This window comes from Cheilinus undulatus, linkage group 2, assembly GCF_018320785.1.
Source record: "Cheilinus undulatus linkage group 2, ASM1832078v1, whole genome shotgun sequence".
In the NCBI taxonomy this organism is placed as follows: Eukaryota; Metazoa; Chordata; class Actinopteri; order Labriformes; family Labridae; genus Cheilinus; species Cheilinus undulatus.
Window position 1 is genome coordinate 55,196,144 of NC_054866.1, and position 19,494 is coordinate 55,215,637.

The following is a 19,494-nucleotide window of genomic DNA, read 5'->3' on the forward strand; positions in this document are numbered from 1 at the left end:
TGTGTAAACCAAAACCCACCTACACCCAAAGGCATCTCCAAAACTTACACGTTTGGCTCCTACAAGGAGGCTCATATCTGTTTGCTTAATTAAATCCAGGTGGCGACTTTTTTTTTTGGCCAGGCAGTGTATGTCTAAACAAAACTTCAGTGTTGTTTAAGTCCAGAGGAGATGAGCAGAGGCTGATGTGCTTTCATTAATTAAACAGATGTTTGGCCTGCTATACCAGCTGGTTAATGTATATTTGTTCTTGTGACTCGGGTCCGACTCCTCTTCCTGTTAGCTAGACTGTGGTCTGTTTTACAGGACCTGCTGTATACATATGACAACTTAACAGGGCTACTGTGAATAAAATAGAGAGATAAAGATGTTAGTTTTCACACATATTATTTTAAGAAAAAAAAGGGTTGACATTTCTAAGATTGTAAAGTAATTAATGTGTGAAAGATCAAATTTCATACTTTAAGTATGAAAATTGATCACAAATACTACACATTTATTTAGATGAAGAGTTGTACATTTTTATGACTTAACGTAAAAGGGTAAAAATCATGAAGTCATTAATCAACATTACACAGTCGGAAATTTATTAGAAACCAAAGTGAAAACAGTGTTTTGATAGCTCAAGTTGATATAAATATCTATTCTAGGTCCGAATGACAGAGATAATGTGATTAAACCACAGATATTTCCTTATTGAGCAGTCTGCTAGACTAGTATAGGGAACTATTGGTTCTGGTAAATTTACAAACATCCTGAAATTTCATAATAAATGTATGACTTTTAAAACTTAATAAGTGACCAGATAATCTTTAGAACCATTGGATAATTGGTCTACTACTTTGATCATAATGAGCATTACTCTTTGGCGATAACCTCCCTTAGACAGAAGGGACTTATATGTTCTTCATTTTTGGCCTCAAAATGATGAAAACCAACTCTATGTATTATTTATCAATGTTTTATTCATATTTTTTTATAGATACGATTCATGCTAAAGCTGTCTGCTTAAAGCAGTTATTTTTGTTCTTTTACTTGAATGGTCATAAAACACTAAGCTTTATTTTGAAACCGAAAAAGGCGTCATGCTCAGTTATGCTTTGACAGCTTCATTTATTTCATGAGCTAATTTCTAATAAAACATTTTGAGTGTCATCATTTATGTGTTAAGATGTAAAAACAGTAAGGTCTCCTTTAGTCTTTAATGTTTTGATCGATCTTAAATTAATCTATTAACTATTAAAACTTTAAAATTTAAAAACGTGTCCATCAATAAGCTGACTGTGTGCTGACGTGGCTCTCTTAGTCCCGCCTCCTGCTGCCTTTACGCACCTCCGGGTAACCGATGTTCCTTTTCCGGCACACGTAAACATGGCGCCCCCCATCCCGCTGTTAGCAGGTGTGTGATTTTATATTTTTATTACACTTCTGAATATTTTTGTAAACGTTTAAACACTAAAATAGCAGCAGGTAGCTAGCAGCTAACGGCTGACGGTCATTCTTCCACCACGTTGATCAGAATTATGATCTCAAACTAAAGTGTGATCCAGATCAATATTTTTATTGATCAGTTGTTCGACAGTGACAGGAGGTACAGGGTGTAGACATAACTGACTCAGCAGAGTCCTGGTCCAGTCTGAGTCTGATGAATTAAATTAGTATTTAGTCAGAAATGCACCGTTCACCTACAAGGACTCACCTGTTTAACCTGGGAAATCGAATGATGAGGTTAGATGTGAGCCGAATTCACAGGAGTCATCTGTCGGTACAGGTAAGGTGTTCACAGTGAAACAGTAAGGCGGGAAAATTCCTGATTTATCACGCAGAGCTTAAAGTTAGACATTTATAGATGAAGACCGGAATATGCCTGTCTGATCAATAATCTCAGGTACGCTACTGCCTCAAATAACCTTCATTACTGTAATAAAACATAGACTTTTTATACAGTTGTTATGACTGTTACTCTAGAACTCTAATTATTATACAATAACCAGTATTATTAAACTGTTTATTATCATTTAGTTCATAACAGATACACCAACTGTGGATAATGAAGTTTGAAAAAGATTTTTTCTAGGGATGTACTGTGTTATCAACCTGATATCTGTATCTGAAGATACACGCATTTCTGCTGATATCCAAACCTGATGGATAGCTGATGAGTGTGCTAATGAGTGCAGTGTGGAGGGAGAGCTCAAGATAAATGTCTCTGTCTTAGGGATGATAGAGTTGATCTTGATCTGGGTCTTGGTTAACAGTGCTGTCAGATGATCAGCTCATGGTGGGCTGTGTGTGTTTGTGTTCCAGTGCGGGGGTCAGATGGTACATCTCTGCTCTGTGGGCCCCCCCAGTGTGAGCCACACTTCGCCTTTCAGAGGTAACAAAGCCCGATCATCAGTGCCATGATTACATCACCATCAACACAGACATACCAGCAGTCTTTGCCTTCTGTTGACTGTCAATCGTTGGCAACTTTTGTAAAAGTGGGTGGAACTGACAAGGGCTGGGAACCCTCTCCAGCTTCACCCACTTTTCTAAAAGTTGCCAACGATCGTCTACTAATAAGCAAAAATGGATTTTAAAAAAAGCCCCTACTATCTCTAGCTTCACAGCCTCGAAAATATTCCATCCTTGGCTTATCCCTAAAAAAGACTAAACACCATTTCATCCTTTATAGCCTAAAAATATTCCATTCTTGGCTTTGAAGGTGTCCTCCTTAAAAAAGCCAATAAAACATTCCATCCTTGGTGTTTGAGATGATGACATCCATTAAAAAGCCTATAAACATTCCATCCCTGGCTGTGAGGATGATGTCATCCTTTGAAGATGATAAAACATTCCATCCTTTTCTTTAGCATGTCATCCAATCCAGTCCCCACCCTCTTTCATTGTGAAGCCATGCTGTTGTAACTCCCGTAGATGATTGGCACTGTCTCATTGGAAAAAAACCCAAAAGTGTCCAGGACAAAATTTTGAAAAAGAGATTTTTAATCTAAACGAGTTTTTCTCCTGGTTAAATAAAGGTTAAATTAAATAATTAAATTAAAAATGACCAAGTACCAGTTAATCTCTTCTGCTGTGGAATGTTCTGTGTTTTTGAGCATTCCACAACTTTTCCAGTCTTATCTTTCCCCGCCCCGTACTAACTTTTTCGAGATGTGCTGAAGGCAGTCATTAATGAAAGATTGAAATCAAACTGTGTGTGTTTCAGAGACCCTCGGCCCAGCAGGTGTGTGACCTTCAGCAGAGACGGGACGTTGTTCAGCTGGTGCAACGGACAGAAGTTAGTAATCATCATAGCGATGTTAAATAATGACTGTGATAAATAAGAACAGTGATTAACCATTGAGACAATTTAATCATTATAATGATAATAATACACTCTCTCTCTTTTGCTCGCCCAGGGTCTCCGTGGTGAAGCCTTCAGACGGCTCCACTGCTTCGTCCTTTGAACTTCCAAAGACAGCTCTGCTGGGCTTCTCTCCTCTTGGCAGCATCCTGGTTACCTGGCAACCATACAGCAGTGAGACAGCACACGGACACACACTTTGACCTCTGACTCATTAACAGCATTTACATCTGCTGTTAAAATAGCAAGATTCATTAACAGCATTTAAATCTGCTGTTAAAATATCAAGATACCGCCGTTAAGCCTTATTGCTTTTTATGAGTGCAGCAGAGCTTTGGAGGATGACTTCAGCTGCAAAGGAAAGGATGGAATGTTTTAGATTTTTAAGGATGACCTAAAGGCAGAGGATGCAATCTTTTATTCGTTGTGATATATGCCATAATCCTAGGCAAGGATGGAATCTTTGATTAGCTGTAAGGATGAAATAACCAAAGGTAAAGATGGAATCTCTAGTTAGTTGTTAAGATGACATGATCAAAGGCAAGGATGGAATCTTTAATTAGTTGTAAGGGTGACATAATCAAAGGCAATAATGGAATCTGTAATTAGCTGTGAGAATGACATAATCAAAGGCAAGGATGGAATCTTTAATGAGCTCTCAGGATGACAAAAGGCACGGATGGACACTTTAATTAGCTGTAACGATGACATAATCAAAGGCAAGGATGGAATCTTTAATAAGCTCTCAGGATGACATCAAAGGCAAAGATGAAATCTTTAATTAGCATTTTAGGATGACATTATCAAAGGCAAGGATTGAAACTTTTATAAGCTTTAAAGATGATGTCATGTGGGGCAGAGGATGGGATGTTGGTGAATCTGGGATGTTGTGGTCTTTTATTTTTTCCAGATAGCCAGCCATATTTGGAAGCCTTTAGAAAAGTGTGTGGGTGTGTTGAAATCATGATAGATTTATCTTTTAGCTGGTGGTTTTGGTGTGAAGGATACCAGTAGTACATCCTGAATGGCTTTAGCCCCTTCTCAGCAGATATTAATCCTGTTAAAGTGGTGTGTATGAACCGGTTTAACTCTGCTGCTGTTGTGTTTGTGTTGCAGAGACTGCTGACAGTTCTCAGGGAGATGCTAACCTCCAGCTGTGGGATGTGGCGAGCGGTCAGCTGATCAAGGCTCTGTATCAGAAGAAGGTCGACTCCTGGTACATAACCTATGTTATGCTGTGTTGTGATTGGCTGCTGGTTTTTCTCTGTGTGAGGCACTCAAGGTCGCCTTAAGAAGCAGACAGAAATATCAGGCAGGGTCAGCTCACATTAATGAGTAGGGCTGGTACAAATGTAAACATAGCCTGTTATCAATGATGGCTGCAATGATGGATAGATGTACCCAGTCACTGTAGATAAAATCACAAAAAAAAGCAGGCTGAAGATCTTCACAGGTGAGTCATACACATGACTACATATATAGAATAGCTCACAAGGGATTGCTTTGACTATGAAGAGTGTTGCAAATATTGGAGGTAATGTAAAACAACAAAAAATAGAGAGAAGACAGGAGGTGTCACTTTTTAATCATTTCAACATTGTAGTTTAAAAAAGTCTACTTATTGAACCTTTAAATTTAATTTAACCCCACCCCTAACCCTATAAATGAGCTGATAAATACAAGAGGACCCAGGACAGAACCCTGAGGAACCAGTGTTGACGTTTGTGTTCTGACTGGCTGCAGGTTTCACAGTGTTTTACTGCTGTGTTCTGATTGGCTGCAGGTGTCCCAGCTGGTCAGAGGATGAGAAGATCTGTGTGAGGAGCGTCAACAATGAGCTCCACTTCTATGAGAACAATGACTTCAGTAAGTTCACACCGGCAGCCTGAATGACTTTATACATGTTTATACATGATTCAACCATGGCACCGTGATGAAGCTCCACCTTCATTCAGTCTTTGTAATGCCAGATAGATTTAGGAACAACAGGGTATCAGCATCTCTGGGTGGAGGTATGAAGGTTGTTGGATTGAATAATGGAATGTTTTATAGGCTGTGACATCATATGATATAAATCTAAAGTATGATTTATAACCTTTAGAGGATCATATAGAAAGGAATGATGACATCAAAGGTCAAGGATGGAATGCTTATTAGTTTTAAAGGATCATATTTAAAAGAATGACGTCCTCAAAGGCAGAGGATGGAATGTTTATTAGCTTTGAAGGATCATATTTAAAAGACTGACATCATCAAGGGCAAAGGATGGAATGTTTATTAGCTTTAAAGGATCATATTTGAAAGAATGACATCATCAATAGATGGAATGTTTATTAGCTTTAAAGGATCATATTTAAAAGAATGACATCAGCAAAGGCAGGATGGAATGTTTGGGTCGTATTACTTCCATTTTTTGCTAAAGATGAGATCATAGTTGGTAACTTTGGGGAAGTAGATGGAACTCCCTCGCTCCTTGCCAGTTCCTCCCATTTTCTCCAGAGTTGCCAGCAGAGGACAGTCAACATGAGGCAATGATTGTTGGGGTTCCAATAATGCTCACATCAAACCCTTCTTATGGTGTCGATGCTGTCTTCTCTTCCAGACGCCATCGCCAACAAGCTCCACATGCAGAAGGTGTCAGACTTTGAGGTGTCACCTGGAGGTCAGCCCAGCAAGGTAAGAAGCCACACCCCCACAGGAAAGAGGGGATCTTATGTCCTAATCCTGGTCCTGACTGTCCTCTCTCATCCCTCAACCAGGTGGCGGTCTACGTCCCAGGCAGTAAAGGCGCCCCTTCATTTGTCCGTCTGTACCAGTACCCGGTGCTGGGTGGGCCGACCGCTGCCCTCGCCAACAAAAGCTTCTTCAAGGCAGACAGAGTAAGCATGCAGTGGAACCGCAAAGGTGAGAGAGCAGGGGCCGTCTGCTCACGACTCACTGTTGTTAATGAATGTTTTTAATGACTCCGCCTCCCTCACAGCCACCGCCGTTTTGGTGACAGCCAGCACCGAGGTGGACAAGACAGGAGCGTCGTACTACGGTGAGCAGACGTTGCATTACCTGGGCGTGAACGGGGAGACAGCGCTGGTTCAGCTGCGTGAGTACTACCAAGGCCGCCGATAAGGGGCCCTAACCCTAACCCCTACAGGGAGAGGTTTCTTGGGCCCAGACGGACGGAGGTTGGCAAAATCCTGGTCCAGTATGAAGTCAAGCTGTGATAACCATATTTAATACTAAACCTGAATAATCATGACTCTGGTCAGAGCAACAAACAAGTTATTTATTTATTCTATAGTAAATAAAAATATAAACCCCTGTCTTAAATAAAATTACCCGTTAACTGTGTGGAAGGGGCACACTAAACTAAACCATAAGGAAGGTCATGTTAGACTCCAGAGCTAAGCCTTGATGTGGACGCATGCCAGGATACCAGAGAATAAAGAAGAAACTCAGATAGCTTTAGTTGTTTTAGTTTTAATGTAGTTATGGGTTAAAGGTGGTGGATAACGGCAGTATCAAACAGGTTTGAATATGATTATATGCCTACTATAAATATATTAAAGCTCCTTAATTAAAATAATGATTGATGAATTGATTGATATATTGCATTAACTGTGTTGATCATTGTGTGTCATGCATCCCCCTGGGTTTCTCAGAGGTCCCCATGTTGCAGCGCTCCAACAAATGACTTTGTGGCTCCTGCATGAAGCTCCGCCCTCCTTTAGCTCAGTATCACAGTTCATTCAGCCTTTCCTCCCATCATGCTTTGCAGGATCCAGAAAAAGTTCCTTTCGTAAACCGCAGCTCCTTGTCTGATTTTCTCTCTAACCAGCAAAGAACGGCCCAATCTATGATGTGGCATGGAGCCCAAACTCTGCTGAGTTCTGTGTGGTGTACGGCTTCATGCCGGCAAAAGCCACCATCTTTAACCTGAAGTGTGACCCTGTCTTTGACTTCGGGACTGGACCTCGAAACGCTGCCTACTACAGGTAGGGCTCACCTGTGTGTGTTTAAAGATTACGTCCTTGATTTCTGATTGTCACCTGTGAACTGATACATCCTGTCAGAGATCACTAGATGGCGCTCTAAGGGTTTTGCACTGTTAGCTCAGTGGTGAAGGGACAACTCCATCTCACTTCCTGTTTCAGTCCTCAGGGTCACATCCTGGTCCTCGCCGGCTTCGGTAACCTGAGGGGCCAGATGGAGGTGTGGGACGTCAAGAAGTACAAGCAGGTGAGACGACAAGCATACCTGAGCACACCTGAGTTCTGCTGGCCTGTGGAACCTCACTCCTGGTTCTCTACGGTACATAAGATCATGAGATCAGATACCTGTCTTTGACAGGCGGGATACACCTGGTTAAACCTGGTTCCTGTGTCTCCCTGGTTAAACCTGGTTCCTGTGTCTCCTGGATAAAACCTGGTTCTATCTCTGTAGTTAATCCTGATCCTGTTTTTACCTGCTCCTGTCCCCTCAGGTGTCAAAACCTCAGGCTCCAGATGCCACATATTTCTCCTGGTGTCCTGATGGTGAGCACGTTGTCACAGCAACATGTTCCCCCCGTCTGCGCGTCAGTAACGGCTTCAAGATCTGGCACTACACTGGCTCGGTACTGCACCAATGGGATGTGGAGGCAGGCTCAGAACTGTGGGAGGTCCAATGGCAGTCCTTCCCTGATGGCTGCTTCCCTGAGCGGCCAATCAAATACCAGGCTGCGCCCAGCCAGCTGGGGACCACACAGGCTCCGCCCACACAGGCATACCGCCCACCTGCACTCAGACACCTGCCAGCAACAGCCAGCTCCAAACTGGTGAGCCAATGGGAGGGGTGGATTAGGTACCAGGAGGTTATAAGGGTGACTGACGAAGGTATGAGCATTTAATTGGTTTATCAATCAATCAATCAATCAAACTTTATTTATAAAGCGCTTTTCATACATGACATGTAACTCAAAGTGCTGTACATAGACAAATTAAAAACATTCCCTCAAACCCACCCACCCCCACTTTTTGCGTAATATAGACAATTAGAGTCATTCCCTCACACCCGCAACCACCCTACAGACAACAGTTACATGTGCACCCACTCACACACACTGTTTCACAAACACACACACACACACACTCACACACTAAAATAGTGGACATTAGGCTGAGTACAAGAGGCTGAGTACAGATGAACCAGTTGAGAAAGCGCCATCAGAGGGGCCGTCTGCACCAGGAGCAGCGAGTCACCCACAGCTACAGGACACCGACGCAGGACCCAGAGGAGGGATGAGGCAGAGACACCAAACCTCCACCAGGAACCCACGAGACAGACCCCTGCAGCCATAGCCGACCACCGCTCCCGGTGCAGAGGGCTCCCCCAGAGGAAACACTGGAGATCCTAAAAATGATAAAAGGATAAAAATAAGTAAAACCTCAGTACAAATAAAACCTAAGAACTGAAATATAAAATAGCACAACTAAAAGATTAAGGTAGGAAAAGAATAAAATTCATAAATAAATACAGATTGAAGGCCTAAAATAAATAAATATCATAAATAAAATAGATAAATATTAATCAAAAGCTAAGCTAAAAAGGTGTGTCTTGAGCCTGCTCTTAAAAACATGAACGTTCTCTAGTCTCTCCTCAAAGAAAACTAAAGTTAATTTAATCAGAATTTAGACCGTTGTAGAGCTTTATACCATCTTAGACTTCATCATGGAGGAATGGTAGACCGACACTTGTAGGGTTTTAGTCTGTGAGATAGCCTTGTCAGACTTCGGAGATGGATGTAAGTGAACGATCTCTATCTCCGTGATAAAGCTTCATCTTAAAGGAAACCATCAGCTGACTCTCTCTCTGTCTGCAGCATGAAGAGGAACCTCCTCAGAACATGCGTCCAGCTGGAGAGAAGGTTCTGTCCAAATCTGCTCTGAAGAATCAGAAGAAACGAGAAGCTAAGAAAGCAGCAAAACAGGTGAGTGCTGACCTGGACCAACCAGACGACCTAACACATACCAGACCTGTGTAGTGGTGGGGTGACTTTTATTATTCAAACATTTTTGTAAGTACAGACGCCCCCCCTCCCCCTTTGATGTTTTACTCTTTTATTGATTTCATAAATCAGTCATTATCTGTATTATTTGGCTTTTTGACAAAACAAACGACAGAAACCCTCTTAAATGTGAAAGTGAAAACAGATTTCTACACAGTAATGTTAACTAAATAAAAATCAGAAATGTAAAATTTGTGACTGCATGAATATTCTCTCCTTTAAAGTGACTGAGCTAATCCAGCAGAGGTCCAGACAGTTGGTGCTAGTAGTCTCACAGTTAGTGGAATGGGGATCACCTGAGTCTAGGGTAAAGACACCTGGGACTGGAAGGTCCAGTCACTGGTTCATCAGTATTCCTGGCTAACATTACACCATGAAGACAAAAGAACACTCAGAGAAAAGGTTATTAAAATGTCTAAGTCAGGGGATGGAGACAAAAACATCTCCAAGTCTCTGAACATCCCCCAGAGTTCAGTTAAATCCATCATGAAGAAATGAAGGAATATGTCACATGTGTAAAGCTGCCTAGATCAGACCGTCTTCACAAACTGAGTGAGCGTGCAAGAAGGAGACTAGTGAGAGAGGACACCAAGACACCTACGACTACTCTGAAGGAGTTCTAAGCTTCAGCAGCTGAGATGGAGAGACTCTGCAGACAACAACTGTTGGCCGGGTTCTTCACCAGTCAAAACTTTATGGGAGAGTGGCAAAGAGAAAGACACTGTTGAAGAAAACTCAGATTCAATCTGGACTAGAGTTCACCAGAAGGCATGTGGGAGACTCCATGGTCAAGAGGAAGAAAGTTCTTTGGTCTGATGAGACCAGAATGGAGCTTTTTGACCATCAGACAAGATGCCAAACACTGACATCACCACAAACACACCATCCCCACTGTGGAGCATGGTGGTGGCAGCATCATGCTGTGGGCATGCTTCTTAGCAGCCAAAGCATACAGAGAAAGTTGCACAGAAATGACAAGGGGGGATACTCTGGAGTGGCCGAGTCAAAGCCCAGACCTCAATCCAGTAGAGAATTGGTGTCTGGACTTGTAAAGGTCTACCCACACAGACTCAGAGCTGTGACTGCAGACAAAGGAGACTCTACAAAAGACTGATTAGAAGGAGGAATATTTATGCATTCACTGATTTTACATTACAGATTGCTGCGGCTGCTGTATTTCTGCACATGCTCAGTTTATCTTTGTCTCTTATGTAATATGAGATGACGATATTTCTGGGATCTGCTAGTGATGTCTGTTTTCATAACTTATCACTCACATAATTGATCTGAGTAACATAATTATTCTACAGGAGGCCAAATCTGAGCCTGAACCTCAATCTGACTCCGCCCCCATCAGCAACAGCCAATCAGAGATGAGCAGTGGTGACCCGGAGATGGACAAGAAGATCAAGAACTTAAAGAAGGTGACGAGAGACTCAGAGACAGGCAGGGGGAGTGTTCTGAGCTGTTATTGGTTGACTGTCAGTGATGCGTTTGTGTCTTTCAGAAACTTAAAGCCATCGAGGAGTTAAAGGAGCAGCAGGGGGCGGGAAAAGTCCTGCAGAAGAACCAGGTAAGACCCACCCACAGGACACCGCAAAGATCAATGTAGAGGAGAGTGATATTAACACCTTCATATGAAGTAAACCCACAAGCTTTTATGTAATAATCCCACAGTTCTAATATAAATCAGATGCGTTCTCACCTGACCTGTCCTCACCTGTCCTTACCTCACCTATCTTCATCTGTCCTTACCTGTCCTTACCTGTCTTCATCTGTCCTTACCTGTCCTCATCTGTCCTCACCTCACCTGTCCTCATCCGTCCTAATCTCACCTGTCCTCATCCGTCCTAACCTCACCTGTCCTCATCCATCCTAACCTGTCCTTACCTCACCTGTCCTAACATGTCCTCACCTGTCCTTACCTCACCTGTCCTAATCTGTCCTCACCTGTCCTAACCTGACCTCACCTGTCCTAACATGTCCTTACCTCACCTGTCCTAACCTGTCCTCACCTGTCCTGTGTTTTTGTCTTACCAGCTGGAGAAGATGCAGAAGGAGGAGCAGCTGCTGAAGGAGCTGTCAGAGCTACAGGTGACACAGTAGGGGGCGCTGCAGGAGCTCCAGGCCCTAATCCTAATCCACCACGCACACCCAAGGCTGCTACACAACCCTCTCTCATTTATTTGACGGCTGCCCCGAAGGACTCTGGGAGATGTAGAAGGACATTCAGACCATGACATGACGTGTATATACGCTATAACCTTTGACAGTGTTCCTTTCAAAATAAAAGCCTCCACAGCTGTAACAGTTGAGTTTGAATTGAACTTTATTAAACTGACAACCAGTGGGAAATCTGTGTTGTTCCATTAAACCAGAATCATATTTAAAAAATATGATCCCCTCTCTGGTTTTAGGACTTGTGTGTGTTTCTGCTGCTGCTCATACAAAGGTTTCATTTTTGTTCTTTCATAAACAGATCTGTGAATTCATCCAGCAGTCAGAGCCAAACAAACAGAGGAGAGCACAGGTAAAGTGAGAGCACAGGTAAAGTGAGAGCACAGGTAAAAGCACAGGTAAAGTGTGAGAGCAGGTAACGTGTCTTAAACAGACTAACACATCTGACATGCTGACGCAGATCTATGCATTTGTTCATGAGAGCGTTAAAAGTTGCGCGAGGTCATGGACTTCCTGTACTGGGTGCAGACGACCTCGTCAATGTACAGAGAGTCTGCCTTGTGCTCGATGCCTTCCTGCAGCTCCAGCTGGCAGCAAATCATGGCTCTGCGCTCATCCTCTGAGCGGGCCACAGCCTCACGGAGCCTACGGGTTCAGAGACAGAGAGACGCCACGTTAACGACTCGACCTTTGAGGTAAACACTCGACAGAACAAACCAGGCTTTATTAGAAGGAGAGGGGAATAAATCAGCGACAGTCAGCTGTTTCCAGTCGATTAATCCGGACATCAACACTCAAACGGATGTTTCTGCTGGTATGATCACCTTTTCATGAGGATTTATGACCTTCTGGCCTCTGCAGACATAAGACAGTCACAAACTTGGATAAGACAGAGAGACGGGGGTATTGATATGGGACAGGAGCCACTGTTGTCTAGGATAATGGTATGTGAACATGGGAGCATGGCTTAGCCCTGACGCTTCTATTTTAATGTTTCAGTTCCCTCTTGCTGTTGAGGAATATTCTGGAGCTGTCTGTTAACCCTCAGTTAAAAACGCTGCACTGTCAAACTTTAACCATATTTCAAACAGACGTTTCCTCATCCTTTTACATTAAAAGCCTGTTTCCTAAACTCACTTGTTATTGTTAGCAAAGAGCCGCTGGACCTCAGAGAGGAGCTGGGCCTGTGCCGGGTCGAAGCATTGCTCTTTGCCCGGCCGCTGGCGGCGAAGATCCAGCCGGGCTTTGGCAAGACCTGAACAACGCTCGCTGTCAGTGATGGCCACCTGAAGATCCTCCTGGATTCTCTTCTGGGAGATGAGCTCAGACAGGACCTGGGAGAAGGAGGCATACAATCAACCGTCAGTTTGACCTTTGACTCCAAATTAGCCAATCAGACCATCAGTTTAACCTCAACCACTAAATCAGAACTAGACCTTTGCCAGCTGATCCTCCATCTGGATTTTGGCTGATCTGAGGTCCTGGATGTTCAGCTGGAAGGCCGTGGTTGTAGCGTGGAGCTGCTTCTGCATGTCGGCCGCTGTTTGATCCAGGAGTGAGTCCACCAGGGCGTGGAGGGACAGCGAGTTAGTCTTCTGCTGCTCAGCCTGGACCATGTGGACATCAGAAATATTCTCCCACTGCTCCGGAGTCACCAACAAACTGATACAGATATTTATAAAAGAAGAGAATCTGAGCTAAACACTCCAATAATTATCGATATTTAAAAAAAGAGGAGAATCTGAGCTAAAGACTTCAATAATTATAGATACATAATAAAGAGGAGAATCTGAGCAAAACACTTCAATAGTTAGAGATACTGATAAAAGAGGAGAATCTGAGCTAAACACTGCAATAATTATAGATATTTTAAAATAGTTTCTAAATCAAACTCTGGTTTGAGTTAGTTTCTAAATCAAACTCTGGCTTGAGTTAGTTTCTAAATCAAACTCTGGCTTGAGTTAATTTTTAAACCACCTTAGCAGGTTTTCTGGATCCAGGATCATCTCCTTGTCTATGTTCTGTTACTCGAGGACAGGTTTAGAGAATCTGACTAACTTAAGAATGAACTTTAGATCCCTTTTTACATATCCTGTTATGGTTTACCCTGTCATGGTGGCTGGTGGGATTTTGGTGTCCTGAGGCTGCTCAAAGGAATGGGCGGTCATTTCGGCACAGGACTGGTCGATGGTGCGAGCGGTGAACTTCTCCTTCAGGTCGTGCTCCAGGTGGTACTGGGCTGAGCGGTTTAATCTAGAACAGGAAGCAGCATGTCTTTGTGATGGATCCTCCTCCAGGTGTGATGGAGGTACAGGCAGAGGAACCTCAGAGGGCTTTCTTACCGGATCTGCTCATTGATCTGCTCAGACACGCGCTGAAGGACGGCCTCCACTCCTTCAATGATCTCTCTCTCCTTCATCAGCTCTCGGTCCACGTCGTCATGACGCCGCTCAGATGGGACGCGCTTCATCCTGAGACACAAAGAAAAAACAGCTGATCAGACATCTGATCAGGATCCTCCTGGTCTCCTCTCTGTGGTGGTCTGCCAGGCATGTCTAACTGGTAGGAGCCCTCAGGGTAGACCCAGAGCTGGGGGGATTCTTTATCCATCAGGTTGGGAACACCTGAAGATCCTCCAAAAGGAGCTGGTCTCTAGAGACGTGTTGGTCTGAGACTGTAGCTGGGGTTAGTCTGGAACTGTCTCTGGATTGTCATAGAACCAAAGGTCTAAGCATGTGACCTCTTAAAGAGACCCAAAGAAGGATTTGAGCCCTTGTTTCCTGGTCCTTGGTGGATTTGGTAAGGACCTTGACCCCAGAATGTGCTGTATGGCGTGGAGTCTCACCTCTCCTGCAGACACAGGATAGTGATGCTCAGCAGCTCTTTGCTGGCCTGCAGGGCTTTGGCCACTCTGCTCTGCAGGTCTTGGAGGTCTTGGATCCCCACCAGGATCTCCTCCAGTCTGAGCTCCAGCTCCTTCTGGACAAACTGGATGTCTCTGAGCCGCTGGTCTGAGCAGAAGCAGGATTTAACAAGAGGTTAGTCATCGTTCTTTACCCTGGACTCTTTCAAATAGGCTGCTTCCCCCCTTACCCAGCCTCTTGGCGTCCTCGCTCTGCAGACGTAGACACGCTCGGTCCGTGTCCTGGATCATCTGGGAGCACTGAGCCCTGAACAGCTCACTGTGGTTCCTCATGGTCTCCATGGTTCTCACGGTTAGTCCCACTCCCTGATAGATGCTGCTGTGTTGGGCCGACATGGTTCCTGCTGGTCCTGTTTCTCTGATAGGTGGACAGAAAAACAGGAGTCCTACCTTTCACAATAAAAGCATCATCTCTGGTGGAGGGTCCTACCTAGAAATACCTAAAAACCTAGAAATACTCAGATGACACTGCTATCATGGCATATATCAGAAATGGACAAGAAGCCGAATATAGGGATCTGATAAGTGCCTTCAGTGAATGGAGTCACAAAAACTGCCTCCTACTCAGCACCTCAAAGACAAAGGAAATGTGACCAAAGCTGGTAAAAAGTCCTGCAAGTCGTCCGAGGTCATTTTTGAGTTTTTCACACATTATGAAATCGTAGATTCAAAGCTTTTAAATGGTGTATCATACACCTTAATCTGATCATATTTTACAAAGTTATGCTCATATGAATGTTAACTTCTAGTTCCTGTTTATTCTGAGAAAAACAGGCTCAAAGTTTCAGGACTTCTCCTACCTTCAGGCAGGCCGGGTGATAGGCGTGAACAATAGAGCCACATTTACATAAAGTCCACCCAAACCAAGCTTCTGAATCGGACTGGTGACTCTCATCAAAATATTCCCACAGGAAATCCGCCGTCATCAAACTTGCCCTGTAGAGTGATCTTGAAGTTGTCCGAAGTCTGTTGATAATTCTTGCTGCTTCTTCATCGTCTCTTCTACTTTTCTTTGCTGCAGGGTTCATCTTGACGCTTGTTGTTAAAGGTGATACCTTGAAACAACTGTAGTTATGTGCCGAGGGGGGTGGCGTTTGAGCCATGCGGTGTTTGTTATTGTCCATCTCAATGGGCCTAACTGGGAACAATTGCAGACTGAGCGACCAATTATCACCCCGCAGTTCCGCTTTCCCCTCCCCTCCATATCCTTGAAGCAACTGCGAGAATAGGGCATTTTAAAACACAAAATTTACGCTTTTAAATATTATATTTGAGTTACTTTTTTCATCGAATGAGTAGTTTAAATGTCGGGCTTGCATAAAATGAGAAAAAAAACGAAAAATGATCATTTTGAAGAAAACGACCTTGTATCCATTTTTCTCAACCACCGGAATTCCGACTTGCAGGAACTTTATCTGTCTTTGGTCACAAATGATCATAGATTTCCGCAGATCCAAACCCCCTCTTCAGCCAGTGAACACTTGTGGCGTGGACATCGAGGTGGTGACATTGTTTAAATATTTAGGTGTACACCTGGATAATAAGTTTGACTGGTCTAAAAACGTAGACTTCATCTACAAAAGGAGGGGTCCTAACTTTCACAATAAAAGCACCATCTCTGGTGGAGGGGTCCTTCCTTTCACAATAAAAGCACTATCTCTGTCAGCTCCAACAGTGATGTAAATAGGTGATGCAGTTGGGGTTGCCACCTTGGATTTGTGAAAAAAAGGGACACTTGACCAAATGTTTGGGGCGGAGGGCTCGGGCATTATTACCAGTTCAGACTGACCAAATTAACATAAAATTCAGCTCGTTTTTTCGTGCTGGTGGCTTACATGTATTTGCTCCGTCTCCTTCCTCGTCAGTCGTCTCTCCTCCCATTTCAAATGAAGACGCAAAAACTTGGTGAGCAGAAGACCTCGGCGAGGGCGTCTGCTAATTCAACTTGCTGTCTCTCTTCGGTCAACTTTCCCTCCCTGCTTGCGTGAGCCGCTTTGAGCGCTGGGGCGCGTGCGTGTGATGTACGCATAGACGGGAAGAAAACAGAGACAATTTTAAATAGCCACCGAAGCACGGGGGACCTTTCTAGACTACAGAACGAAGGAAGTCAAATGAGGTTTTTGCATTTTCCCCAAAAAACGGGACAAATTGTGTCCCGGGAGAGATTTTTTTTTTCCCGGGACAGCTGGTAAAAAAAGGGAACAATTCGGGGAAAAACGGGACGGGTGGCAACTCTAGATGCAGTAGTTGGTCTAGATTAGTTAAACCGTTATTTTTACTGGTAGTTCAGCTAAAACTCTGCCAGAGATTAATTCTGACGTTAGACCAGACTACAGACTCTTACCTGTAAACTATCGTTAGCTTCAGGGCTAAGCTGCTAGTTAACAGTCCAGGTGAGTCTCCAGGGTGACCAATCAGAGACACTAACAGGGTAAATACCTTTATAAAAGGATAAATCCTCCAGATATCTCTGCCTGCTCCGCCTCGGACACACTTAAATGAAGCCAAAACAAACGGTTACTATGGTAACCAACGACGAAGGCGGAAGTGCGCCGTTCTCCGTGGGCAATCAGACGTCACCAGCGGTGAAAGTTGAAACGACGGGTGCGTCTCATTACAAAGTTTTATCCATCCTCGCCTCCTCTGTGATAGGAGGAAGAGAGGAACAACTTAGTGAACGAGAACTCCTGTACTTCACAGAGTCGGTCTGAGTGACGTCAGGTCCTGATGATCAGCTGATTCAGAGTCCAACATCAGCAGACCCTCATGTAAAATGATTTCAGATCCTTTGAGATGATGGTCAAATATAAAAGTCATAAAACTTCTTAAGAAAGGCTTTCTTTATTATATCTGATATTCAGTGGAATTATTTTGGCTAATAAAATTCATCATGTAACATTTAATCATGTTTCATCATCTGTGGATGTTGGCGTTATTGATAACTCTCTCACATTCTGTTAATCTGATCAATAATCCTCTTTAGAGCTCTGTCACTTTATTCTGATGTTGTTCAGTAAAACAGGATCAATAAACACACATCTGCCTCAGAGAAGCCATAAATATAATACCATCCTGTATAAATATATTTATTATCTGAAACCCTCATTCATGCTTTCATAACCTCCCGCCTGGACTACTGTAATGGAGTCCTGTCTGGAGTTCCCAGCATAACCCTGGACAGGCTTCAGTACGTCCAAAACTCTGCTGCTAGAGTTCTCACCCGCACTAGACCCTGGCAACACATCACTCCGACCCTCATCCACCTCCACTGGCTCCCTATCAAGTCCCATACCAACTACAAAGTCCTCCTCCTCACATACAAATCTCTCCATGCTCTGGCTCCCCAGTACCTTTCTGATCTCCTCCATCCATACACACCATCCCGCAACCTTCGATCTTCAGACACCGGCCTACTTTCCATGCCCAAAACCAAACTCCGAACCGATGGAGACAGAGCCTTCAGTGCTGCAGCCCCCACCCTCTGGAACACTCTTCCTGCAGACATCCGTAGTGCTCCATCTCTGGACATTTTCAAAAAACGTCTCAAGCACCACCTGTTCACCACAGCCTACAGTCTTCACTAAACCAGCCCTTACACTCATCCTACCCCTCACATAGTTTGTCCATGTCTATGTGTTCCTGTAAAGCATCTTTGGGTTTCTTGAAAGGCGCTATATAAATTCAAGATATTATTATTATTATTATTATTATTATCTATCTTAAATGATTTTATTCTAAGCAGATTAGTGATGTGAGCATAACAGTCAGGAACCAGAGATGCGGCTTTTCTGGCTGATGCCACGCCTCCAAACCAATCACATATCACCTTTGGTAAAAAAGACTTCTGCGGAGGACAGACTCCTCCAGGAGCCTCCTCTCTCCTTCTTCATGGCGGAGGGGGAACGATTTCGGGATCAGTCGAGGAGAGAGGAAGTGATAAAACTCTGTAATGAGGAGCCCCCAGAGACTGAACCTGATAGTATCATTAAAGCTGGGACAGTCCCATCATAGTCTTTCCCTCTAGCTGTCCTGTCAGAGCTGACTGCTGGTTCTATAGGTGAGATGAGGGGGAGTTTACCTGTCTGTTCAGTGATCAGTCATCTCCTGTGATGTTAATAACCTCCTGTTGTTCGTGTTTCGGCCACTAGATGTCAGTGTAGTTTTAGAACATCATTAAAGTGTTTGATGGAAGTTGAATCCTCCGAGGATTAACAGAGTTATCACAGATTATTATTCTAGCCTGCTCAGAGACAGGACTGTTAAAACACTGGTTTATATACGCTCTTCACCGATTGGTGTTAATATTAATAGTATTCTAATCCATAAATCTCTACTAACACAAGCCTGATCATTTTATTATCAGCCACACTCAAACTGCTAAGAGCAAAAAATGCGCTCTTCATATAAAGCTACACATAAATATTTTATTCTACTTTCATTGAGCTAATCCTTTCACCTACAACTGGCATAATCATTGATATATTCATTGATATTTTGAAGATTTGATCCTTTGAATGACAGTTTTTGTCATGATGCTAGCATGTTTCCCAAAGAAACAAAGAAACAAACAGAAAAATTAATTATTTTCAATACACTACATGCAAAGTGATTTTTTTGTTTTTTTGTTTCTCATTAAAGGCTGGGTTATGTGCGTGATTAGTAGCAACGCCGATTTTTATGTATTGTTTTTTCCATGTTTTTTCCTCTAAATACCAAATATGGAGGAAATGGCGCCATCTGGTGGAGAGTAGTAAAAATGATCAGCTCCCAGGCTAAAGCTCAGACTGATACCCAGATCTAATAACATGCATGTGTGATTTAATAGGAGTGAGATCAATAAATGCGGCTAGAATAGAGCATTTGGTGTGGTTCAGAGACCCTGCAGTGTTACTGTTTTATCTTTGTCGTGTTTCTTTATTGGAATGATCCTTGTGTCCTGTTTTATTTGGGTGTTGTTGGGAGTTAAACTCGAATTTACCTGTTTGTTACTGCGCATGACTGCAG

At 43.3% G+C, this 19,494-nt stretch overlaps 2 protein-coding genes across 5 annotated transcripts; one reads left to right on the forward strand and one right to left on the reverse strand.

Annotated features, from left to right (window-relative positions):
• Positions 1 to 1,306: 1,306 nt before the first annotated feature.
• eif2a (eukaryotic translation initiation factor 2A) lies at positions 1,307 to 11,697 on the forward strand. 2 transcript variants are annotated; one of them, XM_041812326.1, is made up of 16 exons: positions 1,307 to 1,399; positions 2,308 to 2,377; positions 3,212 to 3,283; positions 3,405 to 3,523; positions 4,466 to 4,565; positions 5,133 to 5,215; positions 5,952 to 6,025; positions 6,109 to 6,253; positions 6,330 to 6,446; positions 7,182 to 7,338; positions 7,498 to 7,654; positions 7,827 to 8,159; positions 9,204 to 9,311; positions 10,700 to 10,813; positions 10,897 to 10,962; positions 11,430 to 11,697. In XM_041812326.1, exons 1-16 carry the CDS (start codon positions 1,372 to 1,374, stop codon positions 11,493 to 11,495), a joined length of 1,809 nt encoding a protein of 602 aa, XP_041668260.1. In that variant the 5' UTR covers positions 1,307 to 1,371; the 3' UTR covers positions 11,496 to 11,697. The 2 variants fall into 2 exon arrangements, with proteins under 2 accessions (XP_041668260.1, XP_041668268.1); XM_041812334.1 differs by having other exon boundaries at positions 7,498 to 7,582.
• A 3-nt stretch (positions 11,698 to 11,700) lies between these two features.
• LOC121526056 (tektin-1-like) lies at positions 11,701 to 17,168 on the reverse strand. 3 transcript variants are annotated; one of them, XM_041812356.1, is made up of 9 exons: positions 16,930 to 17,168; positions 16,326 to 16,491; positions 14,661 to 14,848; positions 14,413 to 14,578; positions 13,910 to 14,038; positions 13,674 to 13,820; positions 13,004 to 13,229; positions 12,705 to 12,901; positions 11,701 to 12,212 (listed from the first exon to the last, which is right to left on the reverse strand). In XM_041812356.1, exons 3-9 carry the CDS (start codon positions 14,824 to 14,826, stop codon positions 12,053 to 12,055), a joined length of 1,191 nt encoding a protein of 396 aa, XP_041668290.1. In that variant the 5' UTR covers positions 14,827 to 14,848; positions 16,326 to 16,491; positions 16,930 to 17,168; the 3' UTR covers positions 11,701 to 12,052. The 3 variants fall into 3 exon arrangements, with proteins under 3 accessions (XP_041668290.1, XP_041668280.1, XP_041668298.1); XM_041812346.1 differs by lacking the exon at positions 16,326 to 16,491; XM_041812364.1 differs by lacking the exon at positions 16,326 to 16,491 and having other exon boundaries at positions 16,835 to 17,168.
• Between the last annotated feature and the right edge of the window lie 2,326 nt (positions 17,169 to 19,494).

Coding starts and splice junctions, on each gene's coding strand:
- eif2a (XM_041812326.1), top strand. CDS start 1,372: ATGGCGCCCCCCATCCCGCTGTTAGCAG. Junction 5,216..5,951: donor CTATGAGAACAATGACTTCA/GTAAGTTCACAC, acceptor CTTCTCTTCCAG/ACGCCATCGCCAACAAGCTC. Junction 6,026..6,108: donor CTGGAGGTCAGCCCAGCAAG/GTAAGAAGCCAC, acceptor TCCCTCAACCAG/GTGGCGGTCTACGTCCCAGG.
- LOC121526056 (XM_041812346.1), bottom strand. CDS start 14,826: ATGTCGGCCCAACACAGCAGCATCTATCAGGGAGTGGGACTAACCGTG. Junction 14,579..14,660: donor CGAGGACGCCAAGAGGCTGG/GTAAGGGGGGAA, acceptor GCTTCTGCTCAG/ACCAGCGGCTCAGAGACATC. Junction 13,230..13,673: donor CCACCAGCCACCATGACAGG/GTAAACCATAAC, acceptor TATCTGTATCAG/TTTGTTGGTGACTCCGGAGC.